We start from the raw sequence: 25,983 nt of genomic DNA on the forward strand, positions 1-25,983 counted from the left end.
CTGCCTGCCTCTCTGCCTACTTGTGATCTCTCTCTGTCAAATAAATAAACAAAATATTTAAAAGAAAAAGAAAAAAAAAGACTTTTCCAAACATCAAATTCAGAGCAGCTCCCCGATCCTACTCTGACCCAACACAGGTTTAAAGATGCTTTACATGTTGAATACGATGTTCTTGTAATAAACAGAGCTAGTGGAGTAAAACAGTCAATAGGACTTTCTTATATGTTACAGTGAAAAACGCTTTCTTCTCAGAGCCTTGGGAACTACCAAGGTTCAGGCACAACAGATCGGACGAATTGTAAACTGAGCAAATTTAAAGCGTGTTTGGGTTTTTATCCATGTGGCTCTCCCAGGGCAAGCCCTGCGAAGAAGAATGTTATACTTTCAGCGGGAAAGCGTCCCAAACTTAACAAGTTTCAGTAAAACTATACACTTCTCTCTCCCCAATTTTCTTTTTTAACTGTCTGCAGAAAGGACAAACTCCCTTAAAATAACTCCAAACGTCAGTTAACAAAGCCTTCTTCCAATATGAAACCAACCAGAGCAGATCTTAGATCAAGGCCACGGAAATCAGCCCTTTGCCTGCAACTACGCTGTGGCTCGAGAAGGTTCCTACCACTTTCCAGAACACCTCTCCCTCTCTTAAACAGTGTGGAACCCTGCAAACTTCTTCCTACAATCACGAGTGACTGGGTCCTGTGCGAAGAGACCTGCCTACATAAGAGGCCGCAAAGTCTCCTGAAGGTCCTTGCTATAGCCCAGTTTCCAGCTCCAGCGACCAGGTCCCCTGACCTGGCAAGGGTGGGGTACCGCGCAGGATTAGGAAGGGCCCGAATCTGAAAGAGACAGGCAGAATACGAATCAGACAGACCTCGGTCAGCCTGACCCACTGTCCATCAGGACAGACAGCGGTGGGACACAGTGGGGGCTTAAGTACTTTCCAGGAGAAAGCAGAGGCAAGACCAAACTCCACTTGCCAGCCCCAACCCCCCCCCAGCATGGTACCTACTGCCAATCATTCCCCTGGCACCTCTCCAAGGACAGTGTTCTCCAATTCTAGGCTGCTCAGAGAGATCACCCTCCAGGAAAAAGGGAGACAGGGCTAAGGCGGGGAGACGCTGCTACCCCCTCCAGGGACCCATGCAGCATGCAACATTATTACAATTATTGAAAATCAACAATAATTGCAAAGGGCCATCTGAGAAACATAACATTTTAATAAATGAAATAAATACTCCAGTACATGCAAGGTAAAAACTTGACATGGGGGTGGGGGGTGGGCAAGGGCAGGGGGGAATCACTCTATAGTGTAAATTAAAAAATAAAACACACACTCACAGTAGCTTTTCCCCCCCATTTGCAAATCACATGGCAAAGTCATACTCTTTCCACACCAAGTATACGCCTAATCCAACACGATTGCTTAAAAAAAAAAAAAATACAAAAAAAAAAAAAAAAGGTAGCTACATCCATGTCTAAGGAGTGAAAACTGAGGTAACCTTTCTTTTAATTAGGAAGAAACAGAAAACAGAAAGAAAAAAAAAGGACCCCAAAAGAAACAAACCCATGACCTCCTTCCTGCCCAATTGGTAAGAAAATTTAGTGGAGGAACTCCAGAAGAGGGGCCGGGGCTGGGTGCCACCTCCGGGTCCCCGCTGGGTGTGCGCAGGTGGGCAGTGGGTCCCCCCGCGCCCACGAGTGTCGTCGGAGCGCATGGCCCGGCTCTCTGGAAGGTTCCTCTGGAGCATCCGACATGGAGGGGGGGCTTCCCCTGGGATTTCTTTGGTATACGTGGAGAGGGGCAGACAGTAAGTATCTTCCTCTAGTCTGGGGTGGAAGAAAGAAGGGGCGGGGGGTGCTAATTCACAGAATTGGAATTCACTGGCGGTAAAGTCCTGGGCGAAGACCTCTCCCGTAAAGCCTGAGATAGCAGGGTGCAGCCTTCAGACACGGCGCAGGCCGAGTTCCTCAGCCTCTCCCTGTGGTCCGACATCTTGGCGCCCCCGTCGGGGTGCTGCGCCAGATCCCTGAGGCACTGGGTCAGGAGCACGCAGGCCGACACCACGCTCATGGCGCCGCCCAGGATGGCGGTCTGCACCGCCTTGCCCTCGGCGCTCACGGCCGCCGCGCGACCCAGGAACTGCGGCTCGGTGGCGAAGCCCACCAGGGCGCTCACGGCCTGCACCAGCGGCCCGCTGAAGAGCGCGCAGCGGCTGCGGGCCAGCTCGCTGGGCGCCGCCTTCACCTCGCGCACGCAGGCCAGCAGCGCCGACGCGCTGGTGCTCATGCACTTGACGCCCAGCTTGAACTGCTCGCGGGAGAAGCGGTCCCGGGACTTGTCGCTGGCCAGGGCGCACGCGTCCGTCAGGAACTTGAGGTTGCGCGACAGCCCCTGCGACACCTCCAGCAGCAGCTGCGGCGTCATGTCGGCCAGCGGGGTGGCGCGCAGCACGGCGCAGCCCTGCTCCACCTCGTGGCGGCAGCGCGTCACGCGGTAGCGGTCCACCAGGCCCGGCTGCGCGGGCTGCGCGCCCGGCGTGGCCACGGCCGCCAGGTAGGCCGCGTGGGCGGAGCACTCGGTCAGCGACACCACCAGGTCGCCCAGCTCCACCAGGCTGTCCCCGGCCTCCCCGAAGCGGCCCATGTTGAGCTGGCTCTGCACGTCGTGGGTGAGGATGGAGAGCCCCTTGGTGCGCGCGATGATCGTGTCCCGGCACTGCTCGAAGGACTCGGCGGCCCCGGCGCAGGAGGAGGCGGGGCCCTCGAAGAGCACGGGCCGCGCCTCGCTCGACAGCAGCAGCAGGTCGGCCACCAGCTGCATCTTGCCTTTGCAGTGGTCGCAGACGGACACCAGCCTCTTCCGCGGCTGCGAGCAGGCCGCCCCGACGGCGCTCGCAGGAGCCGGAGAAGCCGCCTCGCCAGTGGGCTTCCCAGCGCTGCCGCTAGCCATCGCGCCCGGGGGGCACTGGCATGCCGCTGGGGATCCCGCTACCGCCGCCGCTGCCACTGCCGCCGCCCCCGCGGCCGTCGCGACTCAGCTGGCCAGGGCCGCGGTGCCTTCCCCGCACCATCATGCCATCCACCGCGCCGGGCGGAGGGCACTGGGCTGCTGCGGCTGCCGGAGCCCGAGCGGCGGCGGCGCGGGGCGGGCCCGGGGGCCAGAGGACGCAGGAGGTTCTTCGGGGCGCGGGGAGGGGCTGCAGCGTTCGGCCTCCTGGAGGGCTTGCAGGAACCATGAACCGGGCACAGCAAACTCACGGAGCGCGCTCCTCGCCGCCGGGCTGCCAGGAAAGTCCCTTCTGCTGGGCCGCCGTCGCCGCCAACGCCGCCGCCGCCTTCCTGGGCATGGCCCGGCCCGGCCGGAGCGGGAGGGCGGGAGGGGGGGGGAAGCTGGGAGTTGTCCTTCCTTCCTTCCTTTCTTTGAAATCAAAATCCCTTCCTCGGGGAGGAGCGCGGGCGGCGGCTCGGGCGGGCTCTGCTGTCAGCCACCTCGGGCTCGGCGGCGCACGTGGGCTTCAGGCGCCCTGACCCCGCCGGGCGGCACTTGCCCGCGACGGCGGCCGGGGCTGGCGCCGCGGGGCGCACATCGCCTGCCCCCCGCTCTCGGGAAGCGGCGCCGGCGGCGGCAGAGCCGAGGGTGTGGCCGCTGCTGGCGCGGCCGCGCCGAGTCAGAGTCGGGCGGGAGGCTGCACTGATTGCGCACAGCGGCCGCCCCGCTCGCGCGCTCGCCCGCCCGCCACGCCCGGGCGCGCCGGCCACCGCGGCCGCCCCTTCCCGCCTCGCCGGCTCACAGCGCGCGGCCCGGCGCCGAGGCGGCACGCCCTCCCCGACCGCGCGCCCCGCGGCCGGCCGCTGGCTGTGGGCGCGAGTCCATCCCGGTCGCCCGGTCGCCTGGGGCCCGCGGCGGCTGAGCTCTCTGGAGACCCCGGGCCCTGCGCATCGGACGCCCGGCGCGCGTCTCCCCGGCGGCCGCGCCAACTCAGAAGGTCCCCGCGGCGCGGCGGCCACCCGCCCGGGCCCCGGCTCCTGCCATCTTCGTCAACCTCCAACTTCCGAGCGAGCCGGGAGAAACTGAAAGGAAGGGCGGGGGCCGAGAGGCGGAGGGGAAGACGCCCGCCTCCTCTCCCCGCGCGGCTGCTCCTCGGCGCGGGCCGTGGGTGCGCCGCCGCCCGCCGGGGCCGCCCGAGCCGCCTCCTCCCCGCGTCCGCGCCTCGCCCCCGGGCTCGCCGCCGCCGCCGCCCGGCCGTCACCTCCCTGGAGCCTATAGAAATCTTTTGTGTGGCGTCACCGCCTTTCGTTTAAATCCCGCTTCCTCCTCTCGCCCTTCCTCCCGCCCCCTCCGCCGCTCCCGGATGCTTGCGCGATGCGCTGCTCCTCCCCCGGGAAGCTGGGTGGCTGCGGGAGGACGCCGCCGCCCAGCGCGGAGCCGCGGGCGCGGGCCGGGGGTCCCGTGGGGGGCGGGCGGGGGCTGGGAGCGGCCCTGGGCGCACGGCCCCGGGTGGGGGGGGCGCGGGGCGCAGCCGCCGGCGGCCTCGCGGGGACCCCGAGCCGGACCCGGGCTCCGCGCTTCCTCCCCGCCCCGCCAGCGAGTCTGGAAGGGGACTGTTTCTGCCCCGAAGGGAGGAGGACGCTGCCCCCCGTACCCGGGCGGCGTGCCGGGGGCCGCTCTGCGCCTTCTGCGGGACCCGGGCGGGGTTCGCCAGCCCTCGCCCTGCCCTTTGTTGTGCGTGGCCTCCTCCGCGGGGGTGGGGTGAGGTGGGGGGGTAGATTCTGCAGGGCTGTGTGGGCCGAGGAGAGCACTCGCTAGGGAGTCGGAAGAGCCGGCTGGGGCCCCTCGTGTGCTTGGAGCGCGGGCTTTGAACCAGACTTCCTGCGGTCGGCCTTTTCTCCAGCCGTCTAGTTCTGTGACCTTGTACAAGCCCTCCCCCCAAGTGTCCGTCTCCTCCTTTCCAAGTCAGACTGTGGGCACTGACTGCTCGAGTCCCCGGCTCCAGAGTAGTAGCGGGGAGAATCAGGAGCCTCCGTCCGCGGGCGTTCTCATAACTTGTGTGTCTTCAGTTCGGCGGCGATGGGATCAGAGTGGCCACTGCTCACGAAGACGAACAGCCTTTGGAGGTAAACCGCGCTGTCCGGTTTTACGCAGAAGGAACTCATCCGCTGATGCCTCCAGCGCCTTCCTAAGGACAGGAGGAGAGCAGATGGCCCGGCGAGGAGCCCACTCCTGACCTTTTTTTTCGTTGAACCCAGACCTTGCCCTTCAGGAAGTGGTTGAAGCACCTGGGCTTCCTCCCCTTGGGGTGGGGGTGGGGGGCACCTCTCAGTCCAGAAACAGGCCCTCCAGGTGCCCAGCACCAGCTGGGTGTGTCAGCCAACGGAAATGTTTGTTCCTCTGTCCCTTCATGGTCACCTTTTTTTTCCAGCCAGCCAGTTAATATCACTTGTTACTAAGATGACCGCATTGCAACTTACCGTCCAAACTGAAACCGCTCTTAGAGTGAATTATAAAATATGCTATTAAAAAGTTAACCAAGAAAAACAGATACAGACCTGAATGGGTAGTCACCCGACTTAGAACAGAGAGTGTCCTTGGATATTTCTAGAATCTAGAGGAACCCACTTGTTTTGCAGCCAGGGCCAATAAAAGAGGGTTTTCTCAACAAGCAGCAATTACGTAGGATTAAGCCCTTTTAGTTTTCTATGATTGGAAACCGGGTGGACTGATCAAACTCCTTCCGTGGTAACCCAGGAAAGCACCCTACTCTTATGTAGCTCCAAAAAACATATTAGGACAAGTCAAACCCTTCCCACCATACCCAGTGGATTCATGAAACTGCTCTAGGATTGGGATTTTTCCCCAAAACTACTTGGAACCTGGGGTGGGGGGCTGTTTCCCTTCTATATATGTGTCTTCTCTTTGCTGGACACCTTGTACCCCTCGAGGAACTGGTCACGCATAGAAGTTTCTACTATGTTTGCATTAACTTTAAAAACTTAGAGGATTAGGGGTGCCTGGGTGGTTCAGTGGGTTAAGCCTCTGCCTTTGGCTCAGGTCATGATCCTGGGATCGAGCCCCGCATCGGGCTCACTGCTCGATGGGGAGCCTGCTTTCCCTTATCTCTCTCTCTGCCTACTTGTGATCTCTGTCAAATAAATAAATAAAAATCTTTAAAAAAAAAAAAAACTTACAGGATTATTTTCTTGGTGTCTCCTCCTACCCAGACCCTTCCCGGGACTGCCTCCACCTTCTTCTCAGGTTACCTGACTTTCTGCCATGGCCCATTCAGTCCACAAACACTGGACACCTACCGTGCAGCGGCCCCCACACTAGGCACCCACGTTACAGCAAAGTAACGAAGTCCTCGGAAGGGTAGAGCCCAGAGAGGCAACACAGCCGCACAAGCAAGTTGTCACAACGTGGTCACTGGCATGGTGACCGCCGGAGGAAAGGAGCTGCCTCAGAGATAGTGGGCCCCACGGAACAGCCCAGGGGCAAGTGGGCGGGGTCACGTGGTCAGCTGTGCTCCATGAAATGGGAGGGAAGTGATGTGCCTTCCTTTCTGCCAAGGCAACGCAAAGCAGATCTGCGGTTCTCCATTCTCTCTTGCCCTGCTCTAAGCCCTCGGAGACGGTTCTAGAGGGTGCAGCTCCAAGACGGTGGGACCTCCGTAAGCCCAGCGGCTGGAGTGCACCGTGCGTTGACCTGTATGGGACATGCGACAGGAGCCAGGCAGGAGCCCCGAGTCACACCGCAGACCCTCGGTGGTTTGTCGCTGTAGCATATGGCAGTGCAGCTAAGTTAAGAGCGGCCGTGCGTGCCTCTCCAGTCCCTGGAAATCGGGCTATCTCTTTAGAAACCTCACTCGCTACCCTTTCCGACCCTCTCTGAAAATATAACGTGAACCCAAGGTACTGTGCAAAGTGTTTTTCATTACGGTGGAAATCGGGTGAGAGAAGCTGCTAACACGGGCTGAAGGGTTGGGGGGGGATGGTGGATGGAGCAGACAAGCGGAAGCCCGGGCCCGTAGGAAATAGCGCGGCCCCTGGAGAAGGTATTCTCAGTGCCCGGCCTGGCGTCGTGGGAATTTAACAAAGAAAGGAGCCCGACACGGAAAGAGAGCTGCTTGAGGTTTGGGTTCCGGGGGGCCGGGTGGGACAGACAGGTTGGGCCAGCCGGGAGTGGGGAAATGGGCTTTCCCTCCTTTCTCGCTTATTCTAGAAGGTGTGTCCAGCCCCTGGACTTAGAGCAGGTATAAAAGAGCGGTATGAACACTATTTGGGTTTGGCTTTTTTTTTTTTCTTTTTTGAATTGTGGCTCTATATTCCTTACATAAAACTTTCCATCTTAGCCATTTCTCCGGGCTTAGCCCCGGCTCAGCGGAAGCGCCCACCACCCCCACCGCCTCACCCCGCTTGTCGCCTTGCTCTCTGGTGTATCTTGTTCCCAGCCCATCAGAACACCTACGGAGGGGCTCACCCGTCCCTCCCACATGCTCCCCATGCCCCTGCCCGCCCCTACTCCTTCCCTCTGGCCTGTCTCTCCGGTCATCTGAAGCTGAGTATGAGAGCGAGGCCGGTGTGCGGGCCGCTGACCAGGAGAGGCTCACGTGGGCACCCAGCTCCCAAGACCTGGGAGACCTGGAATGTTCTCCTGTCTAGCTCATCAGAGATCCCTACGTAGAAGTGCAGGTTGCTTTCACGGGTAAATTCTCTACCTCCTCTCCCTACTGGTAAAGGATCTCGAGGGGTATTTTCCAGAATTCTGCAGGGCAGAAAAGATAAATGCCAAGATCCAAGCTTCAGCTCCTCACACTGATCATGCCTCGTTCTTTTTCTGTCTCTCAGGGTGCCCAGTACCTAGTAAGTCAGCAACTACGGATTGCCTCGCAGGCTCCCTCCACGCGGAGCCTCCCTGACCCCAATACAGACTCTCCAGCACTTGTGCCCCTGGTGTGCCCAATGCATAGAGTGGCCCTTAGCACGGCGTACTGTCTCCCCACAACCCCGGCCCCTCTTTTAGGAGGAGGACTTGATCCGTCCCCCTCGTCCCCCTCACCTAGTGCGCCGTGTGGTCGTCAATAAATTTTGTGGAAGAGATAAAAAAATGAATTAACCTGTTGGCCGTTCTTTGCAAGAAAGGCATGCTTTTGTTGAACCCAAATCCTGCTGGCCGCAGCTCTTGCTCAGCCGTGGACACAAAGTCACGGACGTTCACCATCCCACGGCAGGGACACGGCCCGTGGGTGTGGTCAGGATTTACAGCTCATGGCTCTAGGGTCGAAGCGTAGGCCTAAGGCCTATTCGCTTAGCAAGTGTGTTCAGCCCAGTTCTCCTCTAGCTTGTGGAGAGCCCAGGGAGATGATTTTCTGGAAACACAGATCGTGAGGTCACTGACTGTCATTGCAAATCGCTGTGCCAACAAAGTGCAGGGAATGTCTCAGACCACACAGATAAAAAAAAGTCCTACATTTTCTTCTAGCAGATTCTGGTCTGATCCTGAAGGTTTCAAGGCAACGGCAGTATTAGGGATAATTTGAATTAAGTGTATTGTTCTGAGTACTTTAGTTGAAATTAGACCTCTTTGCCCTACAATGTTTAGGGACATCCCTGTGTTTACACGTGTCTTACCCCTTTTAAAACACAACTGATTTGAAATCCCACTCCTTAGAGAAAACCATTAGAGACATAACTGGGCTATTTTCCTATGCAGACATATGCATAGCTGTATGAGTTTAATACCATTCTATAATTTTCTTTAACAATTCAAACAAACAGTTTTAGTATGAACAGATGAACACATGTGAGTCCTAGGTAACGACTGTGATGTTTCCCATCGCATCAATGGGCTCCAGTTGGCCGTCTGTACGTGTAGGTTTTTCACAGCCTGAAGTCGCCGAGCATGTCAGGTCCTCCTGCTTTGTGGAAAGCGGGACATAGGATTATGACAAGGGGCGAATGAAACCAAACATCTAGAGGACTCAGGGGACTTTGTGCCACATGGTAAGTGCTCGATTTTGTCTGCGGTACTCTTGTTTTCATCCTCTGCCTTCTTGGAGTCCGTTCTTGGAAGCAGAATTGCTAATTCCAGGGCGATCTTTCAGATTCTCCACATCATGGACTTTTTTTTTTTTTTTTTTTTTAGGATTTTGATACTTTTCACCTCATTTTCATGTAGAAAGACTGTACCCCTGGAAGCGAACGGGTCTGCTTATTTCCTGAGCATTGTCAACAGGGCACAGGACTTGAATTTATATTCAAGCCCAGATGACGGGTAAACTTATATATCTTGTTTGAATCTGCATTTCTTCGCTACCTAGTGAGGTTCTGCAGTTTTTGTTCATGTAGAAGTTGGCCATGGACTGATGTTGCACAAATAAAGAGAGTGTGCATGGCCTTTCCCCTTCTTTGGCCGGGGAGTTTGTCTTTTTCTTGCTGAGTTGTAAGCTAGTTTGTCTCTACCCTGTCGGACCTTAATGTACTTTTTGCCTTTTAACTTACTGTCACCGTGTTTGGCAAACACGGGTTTTAACTGTTGTCTCATTAGACGAGTCCTACTCTTCTGTTCACAAATAATCAGGTGGTCAGGGATGGACTCTGGGGCAGTCACGTCTCTTCTGGAAATCTGGAATTGCTGCATGTGAGTAAACTGAGGGGCAGCTAAACCTCGGGAGACCCTATTTTGCCTTTCCTTGCACTGGATTCAGAAGTAGCCAAGCAAAGATGGTAAAGGGCCATGGTCTCCCCATGTCCACTTTAGCTCCACCCCCTGGACCCTCCTCCCATTGAATTTAAAGTTTCAGACTTTAAATGGTTCATGTTTGGTGCACCAGAGCCTCCCAAACCACGCTGTATCCTTTAGGTCATAGGCGTCCGTTCTGATCGATGGATACGTATGTCTTTCCCGCTTGTCAGCATCCTGAACATCACAACTGCCTGGTTCCCGACATCGCAGGCAAGTCTTTTCGCGGCCTCCAGGCCAGGCCTCCCTGCTCTGTTGCTGACTGCCACAAGCCAGGATAAACCCAGATTGTCCAGAAGGCTGGATGTGAGATTCCATTTTACCATCTGCAGTCACTGAACCTTGGAGGTGGGGTTAGTATTAAACCCCAAGCAGTGAGAAGTTCGTGGCTTCCTTCAGCCCGTGACCATGCCGTCCCTCTCACTTGGGCCCCCCTCCTCTCCTGTCCTCCAGCACTGCCTCGGGCCTGGTCACGTCTCTCTCGTCCCATCTGAGCGCCCCTGCCTCCAGCGTCCTTTCCAGTGGCTCTTGCCCAGTTTCACCATGTGACCGGCTCAGCGATTACCCCAGTGGGTGCTACATGGAAGAAAGACACATCGTATCATCCGAGGCACCCGGGACCTCTGATGAATGCTGTAGTTCCCAAACCAGCATTTCCTCTTATTTAAAATGGGGATATTATTACCATCAGCTCCTCCCTTCAGGTCCTGACCTCCTGGAACCCGTACGACACTGACTGTGTATCCTGTATCTCCTCCGCTGCATCGCGAGCTCTTTCAAGTGGGGACCCTGTTACATTAACCCTTCCATCAGTGCCTCACCTGCTGGACCGCAGGCCCTCGATAGATCAATTCTCACCGAAAGTTGAACTGAGTCAACTTCCAAACACCAAAATGGTGACAGTGAAAAATCAATCCAGATGTTTTCACATCAGAGGATTATAAACTGAATTGATTTGTTCCTTCGATGAAAGTCAGTACCGTGGAATTTTTTTTTTTATATGATCCCAAGAATTTCTGTGAAACACTAAATGACCCTCCCCCCCCCCCGGTATAACCAGATTCTGTGGCCCAGGACTCTCCACACTTTTGCACCTTCGCTTGGCAGCTGGCAAAATAAATGAGCAGCGGGACCCCTCCCAGCAGAGCACATGACCGACCACAGCTGCTCATGTGTTTTAGCCGTGACTGAACCGGGCCAGGGCTTCGAGCCACTGGGTGGAGCCGTGTGCCCTGGGGAGAAAGCTTATGACATTTCCCCTATGATTTCAGAAAAGAAAAGAAAAGAAAGAATAGGGGAAAAAAAAAAAAAAAAAAACTCTTTTTCTTAGAGTCTCTGCTCCATGTCAGTAAAAACATGTCATGGTCTGTATACATAGAGATGCATGTGTGGGGACAGGCAAGGTCACCCGGCTCTGCAGCGGGACAGAATTCACACACAATTGTCCTCAGGGTGAAAGGGAGGCACAGACAGGTCCACAGCCACCTCCTCTCTTCCCGTGATAACACAATCCCGGTTTTATCTGGGGTGACAATGTATACAACTAGAAGACAGTCTCCCGGCCTCCGCTCTCTCTGCAGGGCTCGGCTCTGGCCAGACACAGGCAGAACTGAGCAGGCTGCTTAAAGGAAGCGAACTCGGTAGAAAAGTGGGCTCCGTGACACCTCCCCTCCTTCCACCTTCTCGACGCAGGGGCTCCAGTCACCACTGCGGAGCCCGCAGTGAACTTGAGGAGAGACACCTCGGGCCTGTAGAATGGAGCAGGCTAAGGAGGAGGCTGGGTGCCAGGGGACTGAGGAGCTCCAGGACCAGCCCTCCAGGATTCTGTTTCCAACCACTTCTGAGAAAGAGAAATGAAACACGGACAACAAAGCCCTCTCTCTGGTCGAAACCGCTTTAAAAGGAGCGCGGTTTTCTGTTACAGGCAGCTTAGGAGTCTAATCCTAGGAAGTGGGGATCTCCTCGTTTGCTAGGGCAGCCGCAAGAGTGTGACAGAGCAGGTGGCTTCAACGACAGGACACACTTCCTTACTGTTCTGGAGGCTGCACGTCCCCAACTGAGGTGCTGGCAGGGTTGGTGTCTCTGGTGTCTTTCTCCTTCACTGTGCACGGCCGCCTTTTCCCTGTGTCTTCCCAAGTCTCTCCCCCATAGGACTGTGACCTAATCTCTTCTCGTAGAAGAGCATCTTCCAACCTCATGTTAACTTAGTTACTTCTTCAGAGACTCTGTGTCCAAACACAGACCCATTCTGGGGGGCGGTGATCAGCACTTCAACATAGGAAATCTGGGGAGGATACAACTCAGCCCATAATAGAAAGCATGAATAAAGAGGTTTATTGTGGCTCTTTTTTTTTTTTTTTTTGGTAATAGCATAAAAATTGGTAATAAGTGTCCATAAACGGGGGTGGGGGTAATAGGGGAATAAAGTACTGTGTGTGAATAGAGAAGCATGCCATACGTACTGAAGAATGAAGAAGGGAAGTTCATCTGTCCTGTTGGAAGAGGAAGACACTTAAGGAGCCAACACGCTTACCCGTACGTCCACTCTGCCGTACACATACGGGTCGATGCAGCGAAATTCGAACGGACCCCGTTGCAGTGACCTGCTGATGTCTACGATGCACAGAAAAACGGGTAGTGACGAACGGCGCTGGGGTACAGTGGTGGGGCGGAGGGGACGCTGTGTCCTACAACTGCCACCAGTGATTCGTCTTTCCTCGTGGTTAAAACTTGGAGAGAAAGACCAGCGAGCGCATCTGCCGGCTCTTGTACAAGAAAAGCGAACACACAAAAACGATGCAGCCTCGGAAGGCATCAGTCCGAGCCTACAGTACCGGGTTAGAATCAGACGAAATACGGAAACTGTCCTGAAAATACAAAGTAATCTTTTGGGGGGAGCTGGGGGGGTCCTCGCGCGCCGGAGAGGTCGGTGACCCTGCGAGGCGAGCCGGACCGCGCGCCCAGCCGCGTGCACGCGTGGCCTCCGGACCGGCCGAGCCACCTGCCGCTCGCCAGCAGCGCCGCCGCGGGGCACGGAGAGGAGCACAGCGGCCCGGCTTCCCCGCAGCCCGGGCGGTCCCAGGACGGCGGCTCCGGGCCCTCCCGCAGGCCGCACGGCGAGGCCCCGCGAGGCGCTGTCCGGGGCTCCCGGAGGCCCCGGCGGCGCTGGTGGACGTGGCCTGCGCGGCACGGAGAAGAGGCCAGGGCTCCGCGAGCCGACGGGCCGGCGACCCGCGCTGACCCGGCGGGGGCAGACACCCGCCTCCGGACCGCGGGAGGGACCCCGGGGGCGGGGCGGGGCCAAGATGGCGCGGGGGCGGGGCTCCTGGAGGCGGGTACGAGGCGGGGCCTGGCGGGCCGGCCCGGGGCTGGGGGCGGGCCTGGGGGCGGGGACAGGAGGGGGCTGGAGGCGGGGCTGGAAGCTGGGGCTGGAAGCTGGCCCGGGGCGGGGCCGGGGGCGGGGCTGGGGGCGGGGCCCGGCGGCGCGCGCATCGCCGGTCTCCGCGGCGGCGGGCGAAGATGGCGGCCTCCGGCTGGGCGCGCGCGGTCCTGGTCCTCCTCTGCGCCTCCGACCTGCTGCTGCCGCCGCTGCCGCCCGGGGCCTCCGCTGCCGAGGACGCGGCCCGGACGCCCGGCGAGGCCAGCCCGCCTCCGCGGAAGAAGAAGGACATCCGCGACTACAACGACGCGGACATGGCGCGTCTCCTGGAGCAGTGGGAGGTCCGCGCGCGCGCACTGGGCCGGCCCCGCCGCGTCCCGGGCCCGGTTCCCGCTGACCCCCCGCGCCCTCCGCCGCCGCGCTGGTGTCTCCCGGCCCCCTGACGGCCCCTCTGCCCAGGCCAGGCCTCCCTGCTGGCTGCCGCGCGCGAGCCGCCGCCGCCCCCCAGCGCCCCCGCCGTCCCCCGCCCCAGGGTCCCCCCGGGACGGTCCCGTCCCGCTTTCCGGGCCACGCCGGTCCCGGGCCGGCCCTCACGCCTCTGCCCTTCGGTTCCTTCGGTGCGGGGGCCCCCGCGGTCAGTGCGCCCGGCACGTGGGGAGGGGCCCTTCCCGCTCTGCTCGGGGGTGGGGGTGGGGTCGGAGGGCGAGGGTCGTCCCAGCTGCCGTCGTGGGCCGGACTTCAGGCCCGCAGGACTTCGGGCTTCTCACTGCTGTAGTCTCCGCCGAGAGTGTTGTAGTTCGGGTGGGGGGTGGAAGCAAGGGCTGCTGGCCCTCAGGAAACTGCACGTCCTTTAAAGGAGCAGAGGCGTGTTTGCGCCAGTGGGTGTTCGGGCCCTCGGTGCGCGCGCCCGCTGTGTCATCTTTTTAGAGAAAGTTCAGCAAAGGAGAACATGTGCCTTTTTCCCTTGCAAAGGCGGTTGGATGGTCCCGGCTGGTCGGCTGGTCGGCGTGGCCGGTGGAGTGGGGTCGGCAACGTGGGTTCTGCTCACTGTGTATCTTGGGCAAGCCCTGTTTCCTCTCCAGGCCTCAGGTTCCTTATCTGCAGAATGAGGTTTCACCGGATGAAGCCTTCCCACGCTGCTGTCTTTATTTTGTGGGTATCTCTGTGCACATGGTCGAGTCTGATAGAGGCTTTCCGTTTAAAATACCGTCAGAGGAGCTGGGCTGGGAGGGAGCAGACTTGTACCGTATGTTATCAGCCCTGATGGCGAGATTGCGGTGGATTTGGGTGTGCACCCCACGGACAAGGAGGGAGCCCCGTGCGGCAGTTCCTTCCCCCTTTGCTGTCTCCCTTTCTGTCCTCTGTCTCTTTATGGACTTGAGCAAATGAAGGTTTTGATCCCCCAGTGTAAGAACACTACCTCTTGAAGAAATCCTAGGCCGGAAATACTAAGACTGGGAGCTAGGCAGCCGGTGGGGTGGGGGCGGTGTGGTGGAGGCGAGCCAGATGTCCCACTGTCAGGAACTCTGTGACAGGACGAGTAACCCCGATACAAACTGGGAACTGCTGAGTTTTGTAAAAAGGAAGAAAGTGTCTTGGGACTTTCAAAAGGTCCCAGGGAGGAAATGGCATTTTAGACACTGGAGAAGGGTGTGGGAGCTGGGCCACAGGAGCTGAGGGTGGGGCACGAGGGAACGGGGCAGAAGGTGCCAATGGTCATTGTCCAGGCTCTGGAATCGGACTGCAGGGTCTCAGAACACTTGTGAGATTCGCTACGGGAGAACCTGTCCATGCTTTAGTTTCCTTATCTGCAAAATGAAGACCTTAGTCATACCCACCCCAAAGTAGCAGGAGGATTAGCTTTAAGAAAGCCCGGATAGAAGGTAGGGTAGCGCACCTCCCACTGGAAGCCGTGGGCATGTGAATCTTCTGGTAGCTTAACTGGAAAAAGCTCTGTCCGAAGTTAAGGGAAGGTTAGTGGGGACCAGGTCAGCCTGGACCTCGAATGCTCTGGGGTCTGCACTTTGTTTAGAAGGCAGTACGCTGTCGCTGATGAGTTTGATGACCCAAATACTGGGATACAGGCACGCTCACAGGTGATCATCCCTACCTACAGACGGAAGTGTGCGTTCACCCTCTCGTGTTCCCTCTGTGCAGACAGTTTTCTAGCTGAGAGCATAGCATTGGTGTAATTTTTTGCTATTCATTTTTTCACTTGATAGACTGAGCATCTGCCCATGGCTACTGCATGGTGTTCATCATACCCTTTAAAGGCTTCGGAGGATGCCTTGGAGCGGGTGTTTCCGCTGTTGGAGGTTTTCGAGTAGGGGATGTCATGGTTAGAAAAATGGTTGGTTGGCAAAGGTTAGGACGGATGGGCAGGGAGAGAATCTGAAGGTAGAAACGACTCCTTGGTTAATGTTTACTGAGTTTTCGTTAGCTAACCGGACTGCTCGGAGCACATTCACTCACCTCACGCTCTTGCCCTGTTTTCTAGGTGGTGACGGGGAAGCTCAGAGAGGCTCAGTAACTTGCCCAAGGTCACACAGCAAGTAAACTGGATTTCAGACTTTGTCATTTGATTTGCAAGGCTGTCCTTTTAACACTTCCACTGCGGTGCCATCCACACTGGTGAACAGAAGTGCAGCTGACAGGTGGCGAGAAGGGCCTGGGTTAAGCCAGAAGCTTAAGGTCGAGCAGAAGGGAGACACGTGAGAGATCGTACGCTCAGCTTGGTGGCTGGTGGCTTGTGTGACCAGGCAGGAGACAGCATGATCTGCTCAAAGCACGGTGTTGAACCAGCTTTACCGCTTGGTAACTGTGACTCTCCCTGTCCTTAACCGTAAAGCCAGAAACATCTCCCTTGGCAGGGTGCGGGATAGACCAAGTGAGCTAATGTTTGCAGACACTCCCCCACGCCCACGCCCCCCCAGCTATGATTTTTCCTCCCAGAGTGGCGAACCCTGAATCCATCCCCCAACTCCTTTCCATCAGTGGGAGACTTGGTGTGCCGTGGAGAGGCCTGCGATGGTGTTGGGGGTGGGGATGGGGCAAGGGAACGCTTTCTGCTGTGTTAGACTCGATGCTGAGTCCCAGCTGGTGTAGGAAGACCAAAGGCCAGTCATTCTCTGATGACACTTCACGGTAGGGGCAGGTTGCGGGGAGGGGTTCCGGAGCCAGCCATGTGAGCTTTCTCTTCCGTGTCACCCCTGCTGGCATGTGGCCTCAAGTCACATTTGCCTTCTCTGAGCCTCACCTACCCCGTGTTCCGTGGGTGCCTTGTAGGGCCATCCTGCAGGCTGGGCACAGCGGCTCCGTTCATGCTAGCTCGTGTGTTACCATCAGGGACCTCAGGAGCAGGGAAAGGATCTGCCGGAAGGGGAGTTGAGCTTTGCAGTGGAGAAGTGGGGAAGCTGCTGGAAAATGTGTAGAGGCAGGGCTGGCCTGGGTCTGGGAGTGCCTGGGGTAGGGGCTTGATGGCTTCCTCAGAGAGAGAGATAGGGACAGTAGGTCAGATGCCCCAGGGAAGAAGCGGTGGGACCAGTAGAGCCGGACTGGCGTCCCTTCTGCCCCCGTTCTACCCCCGCTTATTTTGTAACGGAAACACACATAAAGCTACAAGATGGAAATTTTGTTTGAAACGGTCCGTACCCTTGCTGTATGCACTGGACTTCTGATTATTAGTTTTCATTAAGTGCCTCCTGTGACCTACTGGACTAATTTCCTGAGCTCTTAAGTGAAATCCGTGTGAAAAACGCAAATGTCCTCGGTTCCTGAGCCAGCCAGAAGTCGTGAGGTGTTTTAAGGAGACCGTAGCAGATGTTACAGAGAAGTAAGAGCCGAATGAAGACGGAAACAGCCGGGGATTCTGGCGGCCAGGCGGTCCCGCTTGATTGTGTCAGTGGGGTTCCTGTAGGTGGTTGGAGGCGTGAGGCCTGGGGCCGGCACAGGCTGTTTCCTGCTGGTCTTTATGTCATCGAATCCCCAGACCCTAGGAGGGAGATGCCGCCCCCCTTCCCATTATAGGTGAGGAAAGGGATTTTCTAGCCGCCCCAGATCCCCTCATGGGACAGCTGAGCCCCTGGCTGCAGATCGCCTTCTGCGTACGAAGCAAAAGGACAAAGAAAACCAGTCAGGTGGGAGGGTCGCAGAGTCGAGGAAAGCTTGGTATGTCGTGTGCCGTCACACTGCGGGGCCCTGGGGGTCACCTCGCTCTGCTTTCTTTTTATAGATGAGGAAGCAGGCCCAGGGGGTAAGGAGTCCTACGCGAGGCCAGCCAGGTGGAGAGGCGGGTTAACGCTAGATCCCAGATCGCATGAAGGGGGCCGGCTCCAAGCTCTGCTGTAGACGGCTCTTGGGCCCCCCTTTATTAAAAATATTTTAGAAGTCCACGATTGTTGGTTTGTCAGGAGGACCATGGAAGAGCGACGCAGGGACTGTTTCACTTTAGGTTGGTCGTTTTTCGTTTCCTTCGGTAACCTCTGTACGGAGAGGTGCTTCACTCGCCGCACAGTTCAGCCATTTAAAGCGCACATTTCAGTGGCGTTTTCATGGGGCCGTGCAGCTGTCACCTGCCTCAAGTGTAGAACCTTGTCATCGCCCCAGAAACAAAATCTGGTGTCACTCCCCCGCCCCCGCATCTCCCAACCCTGCAGGCAGCCCAAGGCAGCCACCAATCTCTGTGTGTTCTGGGCATCTCACCAGTGGCTTCACACACCAGGTCTCCTGTGAGTGGCTTCCGTCACTTAGTAGAGTGTTTTCGGGGACCACCTACCAGTCATTCATTTCTTTTTATGGCTGAGATTATTAGTCTTTTCTCCGAGGAACTCTGGCTTTTACCTATTTTTATTTATCAGTCTGTTTACCTGCCTGCCTACCTGCGAAAAGTCACGTGTTCCCTCTGGTGCCTCCCAGTGCCAGCCTGATGCCACAGGGAGTGCTCGTCCCCCTTCCAGGCCTAGAACTCCCTTCCCCGACGTGGAGAACAAGATTGCCGTTATCCTTAATGTATTTACTTGTCTGGGGGAGGAAGCCTAGAATTCTCGCACAGTGGTTTGAGGCTTGCTGGTTCACACCACTGCAGGAACCAAGCCTGTTAACTAGAACTGACTGGCTGTTGGCAGTTCTTACTGTTCAGTTCACGTCGGTATACGTGGAACGCAGATTTTAAGTGTAGGGTGCTATGCATTCTGACAAAGGGATACACCTGTGTCGTCCACGCCACCACCAAGATAGAGGACAGTCCCGTGACCTCACAAAGTTCCTTGTGTCCCTTCTCAGTCCACCTCATCTCATTCTGCCTCTCGGGGGTCACCACTGTTCCTGGTTTCTGTCATCCTAGGTTAATGTGTTGGATCTTGAACTTTAGATAGCGGGCTTGCAGCACGTCTGATTTTTGTGCCCGGCACATTGGTCCCAAGTCCTGTCTTTCCGAGGTCTGGGACACATCTTCATTGCTGTGTTGCAGCTCATTGTAGGACCGAAGGAGAACGTGGTCATTTTTACACTCTGCCATGCTGGGTAGATTCCTGCAGAGGCAAAGAGCTGTCATGCAGGGTCTCTGGTGACCGGGGGTGACCGGTGCTCAGTCCCGCTGGCGATTAGGGCTTCGCCTAGAGGTTGAATAAGGGAGGGCACTGGGTTTCCTTTCTCCTGGGAGAACTCGAGTCGTGCGCGCGCACCTGCCGTCCAGCGAGCGCGTCTGACCACGCCCGTGCTCTGCTCTTCTCGTAGAAGGATGACGACATTGAAGAAGGGGATCTCCCGGAGCACAAGAGACCCTCGGCGCCTATCGACTTCTCACAGATAGACCCGGGCAAGCCCGAGAGCATCCTGAAGATGACCAAGAAGGGGAAGACGCTCATGATGTTCGTCACCGTGTCCGGAAGCCCCACGGAGAAGGAGACGGAGGAGATCACCAGCCTCTGGCAGGGCAGTCTCTTCAATGCCAACTACGACGTGCAGAGGTAACGCCCGGCGGGCCGGCTGGGGATGCGGCGGGCCGTGCCGGGCCTCCGCCCGTGGCCACAGTGGCGTGTCCTTGCTGACGGTCCTCGCCTCGTGCCCTGGCCTCTCCCGTCTCTGATTTTCTCTTACCATGTCTTTCTTTCTCTCTCTTCATCTTTAGAAGAGCGTTTATTGTTGGTCACAGCCAGCACGCTGTTTTTTACTGTCTCATTTGATCCTGAAGTTTTCCTTCTCTTTGTATCTTTAACTTTCCTGCTGTCAGGGTGGAGCGGACACGCGATGTCACGCGAGCGTCAGGTGCCCGGCCTGGAGCTTCAGCAGCCGCGTGCTCTGCCCCTGCGGGGGCGGCTCCCAGCTGTCCCCACCCAGCTCTGTGACGGGCCTCGGGCCCTGCATTGTGCCTTTGTCCCCGGGAGGGTGGTGTTAACTGTCACTTGATCTGAGGGAGGTGGAGCAGGTTAGCGTCCACAGGGCAGATGCGGCACAGCCTGACCGTGGGCCCCCGGGTCCCTCCGTGGGGGCCGCACCCACGCTCAGGCTGGGAGCCGGCGGCCGGGGGGACGGCCCGGGGGAAGGTGAAGGGCGCGGCCCTCGGCCCAGTGCTGAGGATTTGCCTTTTTCCTCCCCAGTAACGGTCCTGAAATTCAGGGTCTTCCCGTGTCCCGGGTGCGGAGAGAAGAGCAGTGACAAAACAGGAAGGAGCACTTTGTGGCCGCGAGGGCAGGGTGCTGTCGTGGGCGGGACCAGCTGCCAGGGGCGCAGGGGAAGGTCAGGGCCCTCTGAGGGTCGGGGTGCGGCCCTTGGGGATTTGCGCCCCTGGCCACACCGAGGGGCCGTGTAGGCCTCTGTCTGCTCGTCTTCACCCCTGAGGACCTGCTGAGTGTTGGCCTGCATGTGACCCTCCGGGCTCGGGATCTCTGTCCGGTGACCAAGTGGTGACCGAGTGTATCTCTGAGCCTTCACGGCCCCTTACCGCGACCCAGCCTAAGCCCGTGGTTTTCACCCTTTGTCCGCCGAAGGCTTTGGGCAGAGGAAACCTTCACTGGGTGCCTCAGGACGCAGAACAGATTCAAGGGGTAACCGCCTCCCGCAGCCGCAGGGGGTCCCCCCAGACCCCTCGCGGACGCTGTCTCCGCGCGGGCGTCCACACCACGCATAGCCGGGTTCCGTGCGTGCGGTTTGAGCAGACGCGTGAAACCCTTCAGTCAGCTGGTGCTTTTGAACCTTAATGTCAGTAGCTACTTGGCCTTGAAAACTACAGGTTTTTCTTCTGTAGTTTTGTTGGATTTGGGGGGGATTATTTTTCCGGTTACATGCTGCAGAGCAGCTCTGCCCGTGAACGCTTTGCTGGTGTGTGCTGACCTACGATCGCGTGTCTCTGTCCAGGTTCATCGTGGGATCAGACCGCGCCATCTTCATGCTTCGGGACGGGAGCTACGCCTGGGAGATCAAGGACTTTCTGGTCAGCCAGGACAGGTGCGCCGACGTAACCCTGGAGGGGCAGGTGTACCCCGGCAGAGGCGGAAGCAAAGAGAAGAATAAAACAAAGCAGGAGAAGGGCAAGAAGCAGCAGGAGGGCGCCCCGAAGTCTCGGGCCAGCAAGGCTGCCAAGGAAGACAATCGAGCCGGGAGTAAGAGGGAGGAGCTGTGAGCGGCCGCCACGGCCCCTTCGGAGGAGCCCTCGGGACGGAAGACCGCTCCCCGGGCAGGGCGGGCACAGGCACCCCTCGCCGAGGACATCCTGCTTTCTTCTGGAAGTGCCCATAGGACCAGGTGTGGTCCATGTGAGAAGAACTGTCTGAACGGCTTCAAGAAGGAAGACGAGGTCTTGTCATTCACGTTGGACAACGACACATTCGCGTTTACCATAAAGTCACTGTACGTGGAAGCCCGACTTGCTTTTCCCGTTTCGGTATGGGGGTGTCGCTGACTCCTACGGCCACGCTTCCGTCACCACGCCGGCCCTGGCCCACGGGCGTGCTGGGTCTGTGCTTCCTTCCTTTCTGTTCACCGGGGCTGCCGCGGGCTGACCAGACGGACGCAGACTCGGCGGGACCGGGCTCTTCGGGCTGCAGACTGGCCTTCGGGACTGTCGTGAAGCCCTCCCCGGGAGCCCTGCGCGCACTCGGGGGTCTGACTGTGCAGTGGCATGGCCCGATGTCTGACCCCCCACATCGGTGCGGAGGACGTCACGCGGCTGTCCTCTACTTTGAATCCTGGGGGGGCTGTCGGTACGTGTGTGGGTTTACGCAGTCCGTCCGGGTCCGGGTTGTGTTTCTGTCCTGCGTGGGGCTCGCGCGTGCCACGTCCCGGGACGGTGCTGAGGGTGGGCGGCGGGAGTCAGCAGGTGGGACGGGACACCCCGTGACCTCGTTCTCCTCTGCCTGTTCTTTGACGAAGTGCCTCAACTGGTTGCGTCCTATGCTGCGGGGACGCGCCTCCCGCTCCTGCCGGGTGTGGCTGTTCGTGCGTCAGGCCGGCAGGATTTAGCTGCCGGGGTCGTTGGTGAGAACTAAAATTACTTGTACAAGACTTCCGTTGTGACTCTATCAAATCAAAAATAGCGCATGTGCGTGGTTCCAAATGTGACTGAGGAAGGTACAAAGTGACAAGTTCGTGCCTCCCCCTGCCACTGCCGCCTCTCAGGGGAAGCTCCTGTTAAGTTGTTTCTAAGGAAAAAAAAGTTCGCTCCGCATCTTGTAGTGACGTGTTCCTTCCAGCCGCCGTGTCCCCACGTCCGCAGGTCTTCGGGTTCTCTGGGCTGAAGCGCGCCGTCTGGCTCCGCAGGTCTGTGCTGCAGCTGGACGGTCTCCCCGCCTTCACCTGCCCTCCCGGCCAGCCTAAAGGCGTCAGGCCCGGTCAGAGCTAATCCTGGGGTCCGTGCACGCAAGCCCCCTTAGGAGGAGGGCTTCCTTGCGTCTCCACACCTCGAGCGGGGTGAGGGGGGCTGGTGCACGGGGCTGGAGCTGCAGCCACCGGGCCTCGTCCCGACGAGGGCTGTCCGAGCCCCTGGCAGCCCCGGCGGCCGTCTGCCCTCTGGCCGAGACAGCAACCGTTGTGGTTGGATCGCGGTTTCAGGCGGACGCAGGGAGTGTACCTCCACACTGCGCTAAGGGAGCCTGTGTTTCCTCGTGGTCTTTCCACGTCAGGATGTCCTAACCTCACTGCTCCCCGTGTAACGTGCAGCCATGTCAGCCCGTGCTTGGAGCGTCTGTGAACGTGCTGGGCATGTCTGGGCACCAGGGACAGTGTAGATGCAGCCCCTGCTGTCCTGAAACGTGATGACCCATTGGGGGAAGACAAGGACTCATCACGCACAAAACAGCAACTGTTAGATGCAAGAGGTGCACGGTGCCAGGAGGTGGGATGGAGGCAGAGGAACCATCTGTGCAAAGGCCCTGTGGTTAGGAGAAGAGGAGGCATGGTGGGAAGCCAAGAGGAGTCGGGCATAGTGCAGCACCCCATAAAGAGGGAAGAGGTACGCGGGCCTGGTGGGAATCTGGGATGCCCTGAGGGATTTGGAGCTGCGTTGGGGTGAGCGTGACACCATCCCGTTTGTACGCGGCTGTTCTGAAGTACTGACCGCAGGGGCCCCAGTGGTGTGGCTGGGGTGAGCTGGGGAGTATTGCAGGGGCTCCGGCCACAGCTGCAGGTGGCCCCAGTGGGCAGCTGGTGGTGAGGGGTGACCTCCCCGTTGGCCTGCACACTGCCTGCCTGGGGACCCTTGCATTCTCCGGGTTTTTCCTTAGCACATGGAGCTGCTGGAATATCTCGGTAAACTTGGATTCTTATCTGAAGGGCAAATCCCTAGCAGTGGAATTGCTGGAAGAAACCAGACGGAACATTCTGGTCTGTTCTCCCGAGCAGTTCAGTTCACGCAGCTCCGCTCCTCACTCCTGCGTGCTGCTGGGCAGCGTGCCAGGTGGGGTCGGCGATGCAGACCCCGCGACCCCGTTGGCGGCCCCATACAGCTGGAGGCGCCAGGCGGCCACACCTGTGCCCCCGGCCCCCCAACCCACACCGACAGGCGAGCTGGGGAACCTCCGAACACTTCCGGCCCAGCCTCTGAGACGTCCCTGCTGTGAACTGCCCGGCCCGGCCCGGCCCGGCCGACATGCGGACTCACCGGCGTTGGGCGGGGCCGTCCGGAACATCCACATACCCTGCTGATGTGAGTTAAAAGTGGTCGAAGACAAAGTCAGTGGGACTTTCTGACTTTCTGATCGGCGGGTCTGTCTGGATCTCATACACCTGCGTGGTGGCCTCCGATTGTGGCCTCGGAGACAGGAGCGCGCCGTCAGGTAGATCAGGTAGACGGCCTTGCCCCTTCGTGCCCACGCCCCCTGGGTTCTCACGGTTCTGCTCTGGGTTTTGGTACTTCTGGTGCCCTCCTTTACATATTATGTTAAGTCCCTTGCTTTTTTTTTTTTTTTTTTAAGATTTTATTTATTTATTTGACAGAGATCACAAGTAGGCAGAGAAACAGGCAGAGAGAGAGAAGAAGCAGACTCCCTGCCGAGCAGAGAGCCTGATGCAGGGCTCGATCCCATGACCTTGAGATCATGACCCGAGCCAAAGGCAGAGACTTTAACCCACTGAGCCACCCAGGCACCCCTGTTTTGTTTTGTTTTAATTTCATTCTGTTTTTCATCTCAGCTGTTTTTGTTAAAATTCAAGGCTTCGGGGCGCCTGGGTGGCTCAGTGGGTTAAAGCCTCTGCCTTCGGCTCGGGTCATGATCTCAGGGTCCTGGGATCAAGCCCCACTTCGGGCTCTCTGCTCAGCGGAGAGCCTGCTTCCTCCTCTCTCTGCCTGCCTCTCTGCCTACTTGTGATTTCTGTCTGTCAAATAAATAAATAAAATCTTTAAAAAAAAAATTCAAGGCTTCATTAAGTTTTATGAACTCAAAGTCCAAATGGAGAATCTCCCCTTTGGGTTATATTTTTCCCCCCAGAATGGACTGTTTCTCTGGAATCGTCAGTCTGTTTCTTCTTTCGTTGTTGTTTTGTAATTGCCAAGCGTTTGGATGGCTGCCAGGTCATTGTTACCCTCTCGCTCATGCTTCGTGGACACAGCGTCTCCCAGACCTTGGCCCGCAGCATCTATTTTGGGTGGGTTCCGCCTCCCCTTGCTCCTGATTTGAGTGTTGTTTTGTTTCGCTGGAGCAGTGATCCAAGGATGTGGGGTGCCATCCCCCAGCTTTTCCACAGCCGAGTGGGACCAGCAGGGTCCTAGGCCTGTGGTCTGGCTCGACAGGTGCACTCTGCAGTGTCCTGGATCCGCGGCTCCTCCCCACAGTTGCGGGAGGGGTGACCCCCATTCCAGGAAGCCACTCGACACATCTTTGGAGAGTTTCTCGCACTAGCCACGGACCTTGGACTGTTGGCATCTCTCTGGGACGGTCTGAGCGGAGTGTTCTTTGCCTCGCTCCTCTGTGCACACCACGTCTCCTGCGGCCTGCAGACCATGGGGTGCTGCCGTGGGCCAGTGGGGAGGGCACCCTCCCCACGCCCTCGTCCTACCCTGACACGTGGAAGGGCGTCACACAGCCAGCAGCCAGCATCAGTCATATTTTAATGCTCTCTATAAAAAATATGGTAAAAAAAGAAAAAAAGCCAACCCTGCCAACAGCTGATTGCATGAGATGGAACCGGAGAGAGCAGGGAGGAGCGGGACAGCGAGGCCGCTGAGGACAAGCGTGGGGTCCACTCGTTTCTCTCAAAGCAGCAAACTCTGGTTCCACGTCCTCTGTTTTCAGAGTTCATATTCCCCGACTTCCCGGGTTCTTGCTTCCAGAGGAGGAACCGAAATCCTCGTTTTCACTAAGACAACATGACAGCCGTGTTAAGCGAGCTCTATAAAAGGAAGAAATTCATCCAGCAACACAGCAGCGGGGGCTCTCGAAGCTCCTGTCACCTGACCCCGTGTCCTTCAGAGCGAGATCGCTGCCCTTTCTGTTCCTGCAGGAAGGAACACTCGTCCCACACGCTGTCTGTGGTGACGCAGGGTCCACACGCGGCGTTTAGCGGCTGTGACGCTCCAAGGTTTCGCTGCGCCTTACTTTTGCTCTCCAGACCCATGTCGGGGAGAAAGTCGGGCTGGACCGCGGTGTGAAGCCTGGTTCCCTTACAGCCTTCACCTCACAGTCGAGCAGCCCCTCTGACCGGCAGCCCAAGCCCGCCCTGCTCACGTGACTGACCCCGCCCCCCTCGGTCCTGGCCATGAACCCGGACATGAGCGCCGAGCCCGAGCCCGAGCCTGAGTGAGCCGGCAGCCGAGTCGCAGAGAGCGGAGCCGCCAGACCGAAGGCGTCCAAACCTCTCGGTGAAGTTTCTAGGTTTGCCCTGAGTTTCTCACCTCCCGGGTCTTGCTTGGGCTGACACCAGAGCCTGAGGGCTCTGGATCCTGACAATCGACTTCCCGCCGGAGCCAGTTTGCAGAGGTTTCCACCGCAGGGCTCACCCCGGCTCCCCCTCGTCGGATTCTCCGGCACCGCGCACCCAGAGGAGACAGATCCAAGCAGGATGGGGAGCCGCGGCCCCGGGGCGGTAGCGGTGCTCCCCGTGTCTCGTCGCCGTTCTTGCCAGTCAGTCACTCACAAGCACGCAGCGGAGTCATTTTTTGACGCCCTGAAGAGGAGTCCTTTGGTCCGAGATCACTGGAACAAAGCACGCGTTCTTGTGTGCGTTGTCACTTTATTTCCAGAGTAATACTGACCGTGCCGGCCATAGTTCATTACAGACGACAGTGATTTAGTTTCCACGCCCCGATGCCGAGGGAGGTGTCGCGTGCTCCGTGCTTGCTCACGTCCCTTCCTCCCCTGCAAACGATTTCTTCTTTCGTCTCCTCATCTGTTGCTGCATTCTGCCGGACAAAAATTGTGTGCTGGACCCTTGCTAAAAC

The 25,983-nt window shown here is 57.9% G+C and overlaps 2 protein-coding genes and 1 long non-coding RNA gene across 3 annotated transcripts; 1 reads left to right on the top strand and 2 right to left on the bottom strand.

The window, feature by feature from the left end:
• Positions 1-1,197: 1,197 nt before the first annotated feature.
• TLNRD1 (talin rod domain containing 1) lies at positions 1,198-3,749 on the bottom strand. Its single transcript, XM_044231033.1, has one exon. It carries the CDS (start codon positions 2,948-2,950, stop codon positions 1,859-1,861), a length of 1,092 nt encoding a protein of 363 aa, XP_044086968.1. The 5' UTR covers positions 2,951-3,749; the 3' UTR covers positions 1,198-1,858.
• A 4,938-nt stretch (positions 3,750-8,687) lies between these two features.
• LOC122893879 lies at positions 8,688-12,908 on the bottom strand. The gene is made up of 2 exons (XR_006381706.1): positions 10,422-12,908; positions 8,688-10,312 (listed from the first exon to the last, which is right to left on the bottom strand). It is a non-coding gene; the product is annotated as an uncharacterized LOC122893879 (long non-coding RNA).
• A 347-nt stretch (positions 12,909-13,255) lies between these two features.
• On the top strand, positions 13,256-21,777 carry MESD (mesoderm development LRP chaperone). The gene is made up of 3 exons (XM_044229607.1): positions 13,256-13,456; positions 18,849-19,081; positions 20,469-21,777. The coding sequence occupies exons 1-3, from the start codon at positions 13,256-13,258 to the stop codon at positions 20,731-20,733; spliced, it is 699 nt and encodes a 232-aa protein (XP_044085542.1). The 3' UTR covers positions 20,734-21,777.
• The last annotated feature ends 4,206 nt before the right edge of the window (positions 21,778-25,983 follow it).

Source organism: Neovison vison, chromosome 13, assembly GCF_020171115.1.
Source record: "Neovison vison isolate M4711 chromosome 13, ASM_NN_V1, whole genome shotgun sequence".
NCBI lineage: Eukaryota > Metazoa > Chordata > Mammalia > Carnivora > Mustelidae > Neogale > Neogale vison.

What these genes read in the sequence shown, in the direction of transcription:
- TLNRD1 (XM_044231033.1), bottom strand. Translation starts at nt 2,950, where the DNA reads ATGGCTAGCGGCAGCGCTGGGAAGCCCACTGGCGAGGCGGCTTCTCCG.
- MESD (XM_044229607.1), top strand. Translation starts at nt 13,256, where the DNA reads ATGGCGGCCTCCGGCTGGGCGCGCGCGGTCCTGGTCCTCCTCTGCGCC. An exon ending in GTCTCCTGGAGCAGTGGGAG is followed by an intron (nt 13,457 to 18,848) that starts GTCCGCGCGCGC and finishes CTCTTCTCGTAG; the next exon opens with AAGGATGACGACATTGAAGA. An exon ending in GCCAACTACGACGTGCAGAG is followed by an intron (nt 19,082 to 20,468) that starts GTAACGCCCGGC and finishes GTCTCTGTCCAG; the next exon opens with GTTCATCGTGGGATCAGACC.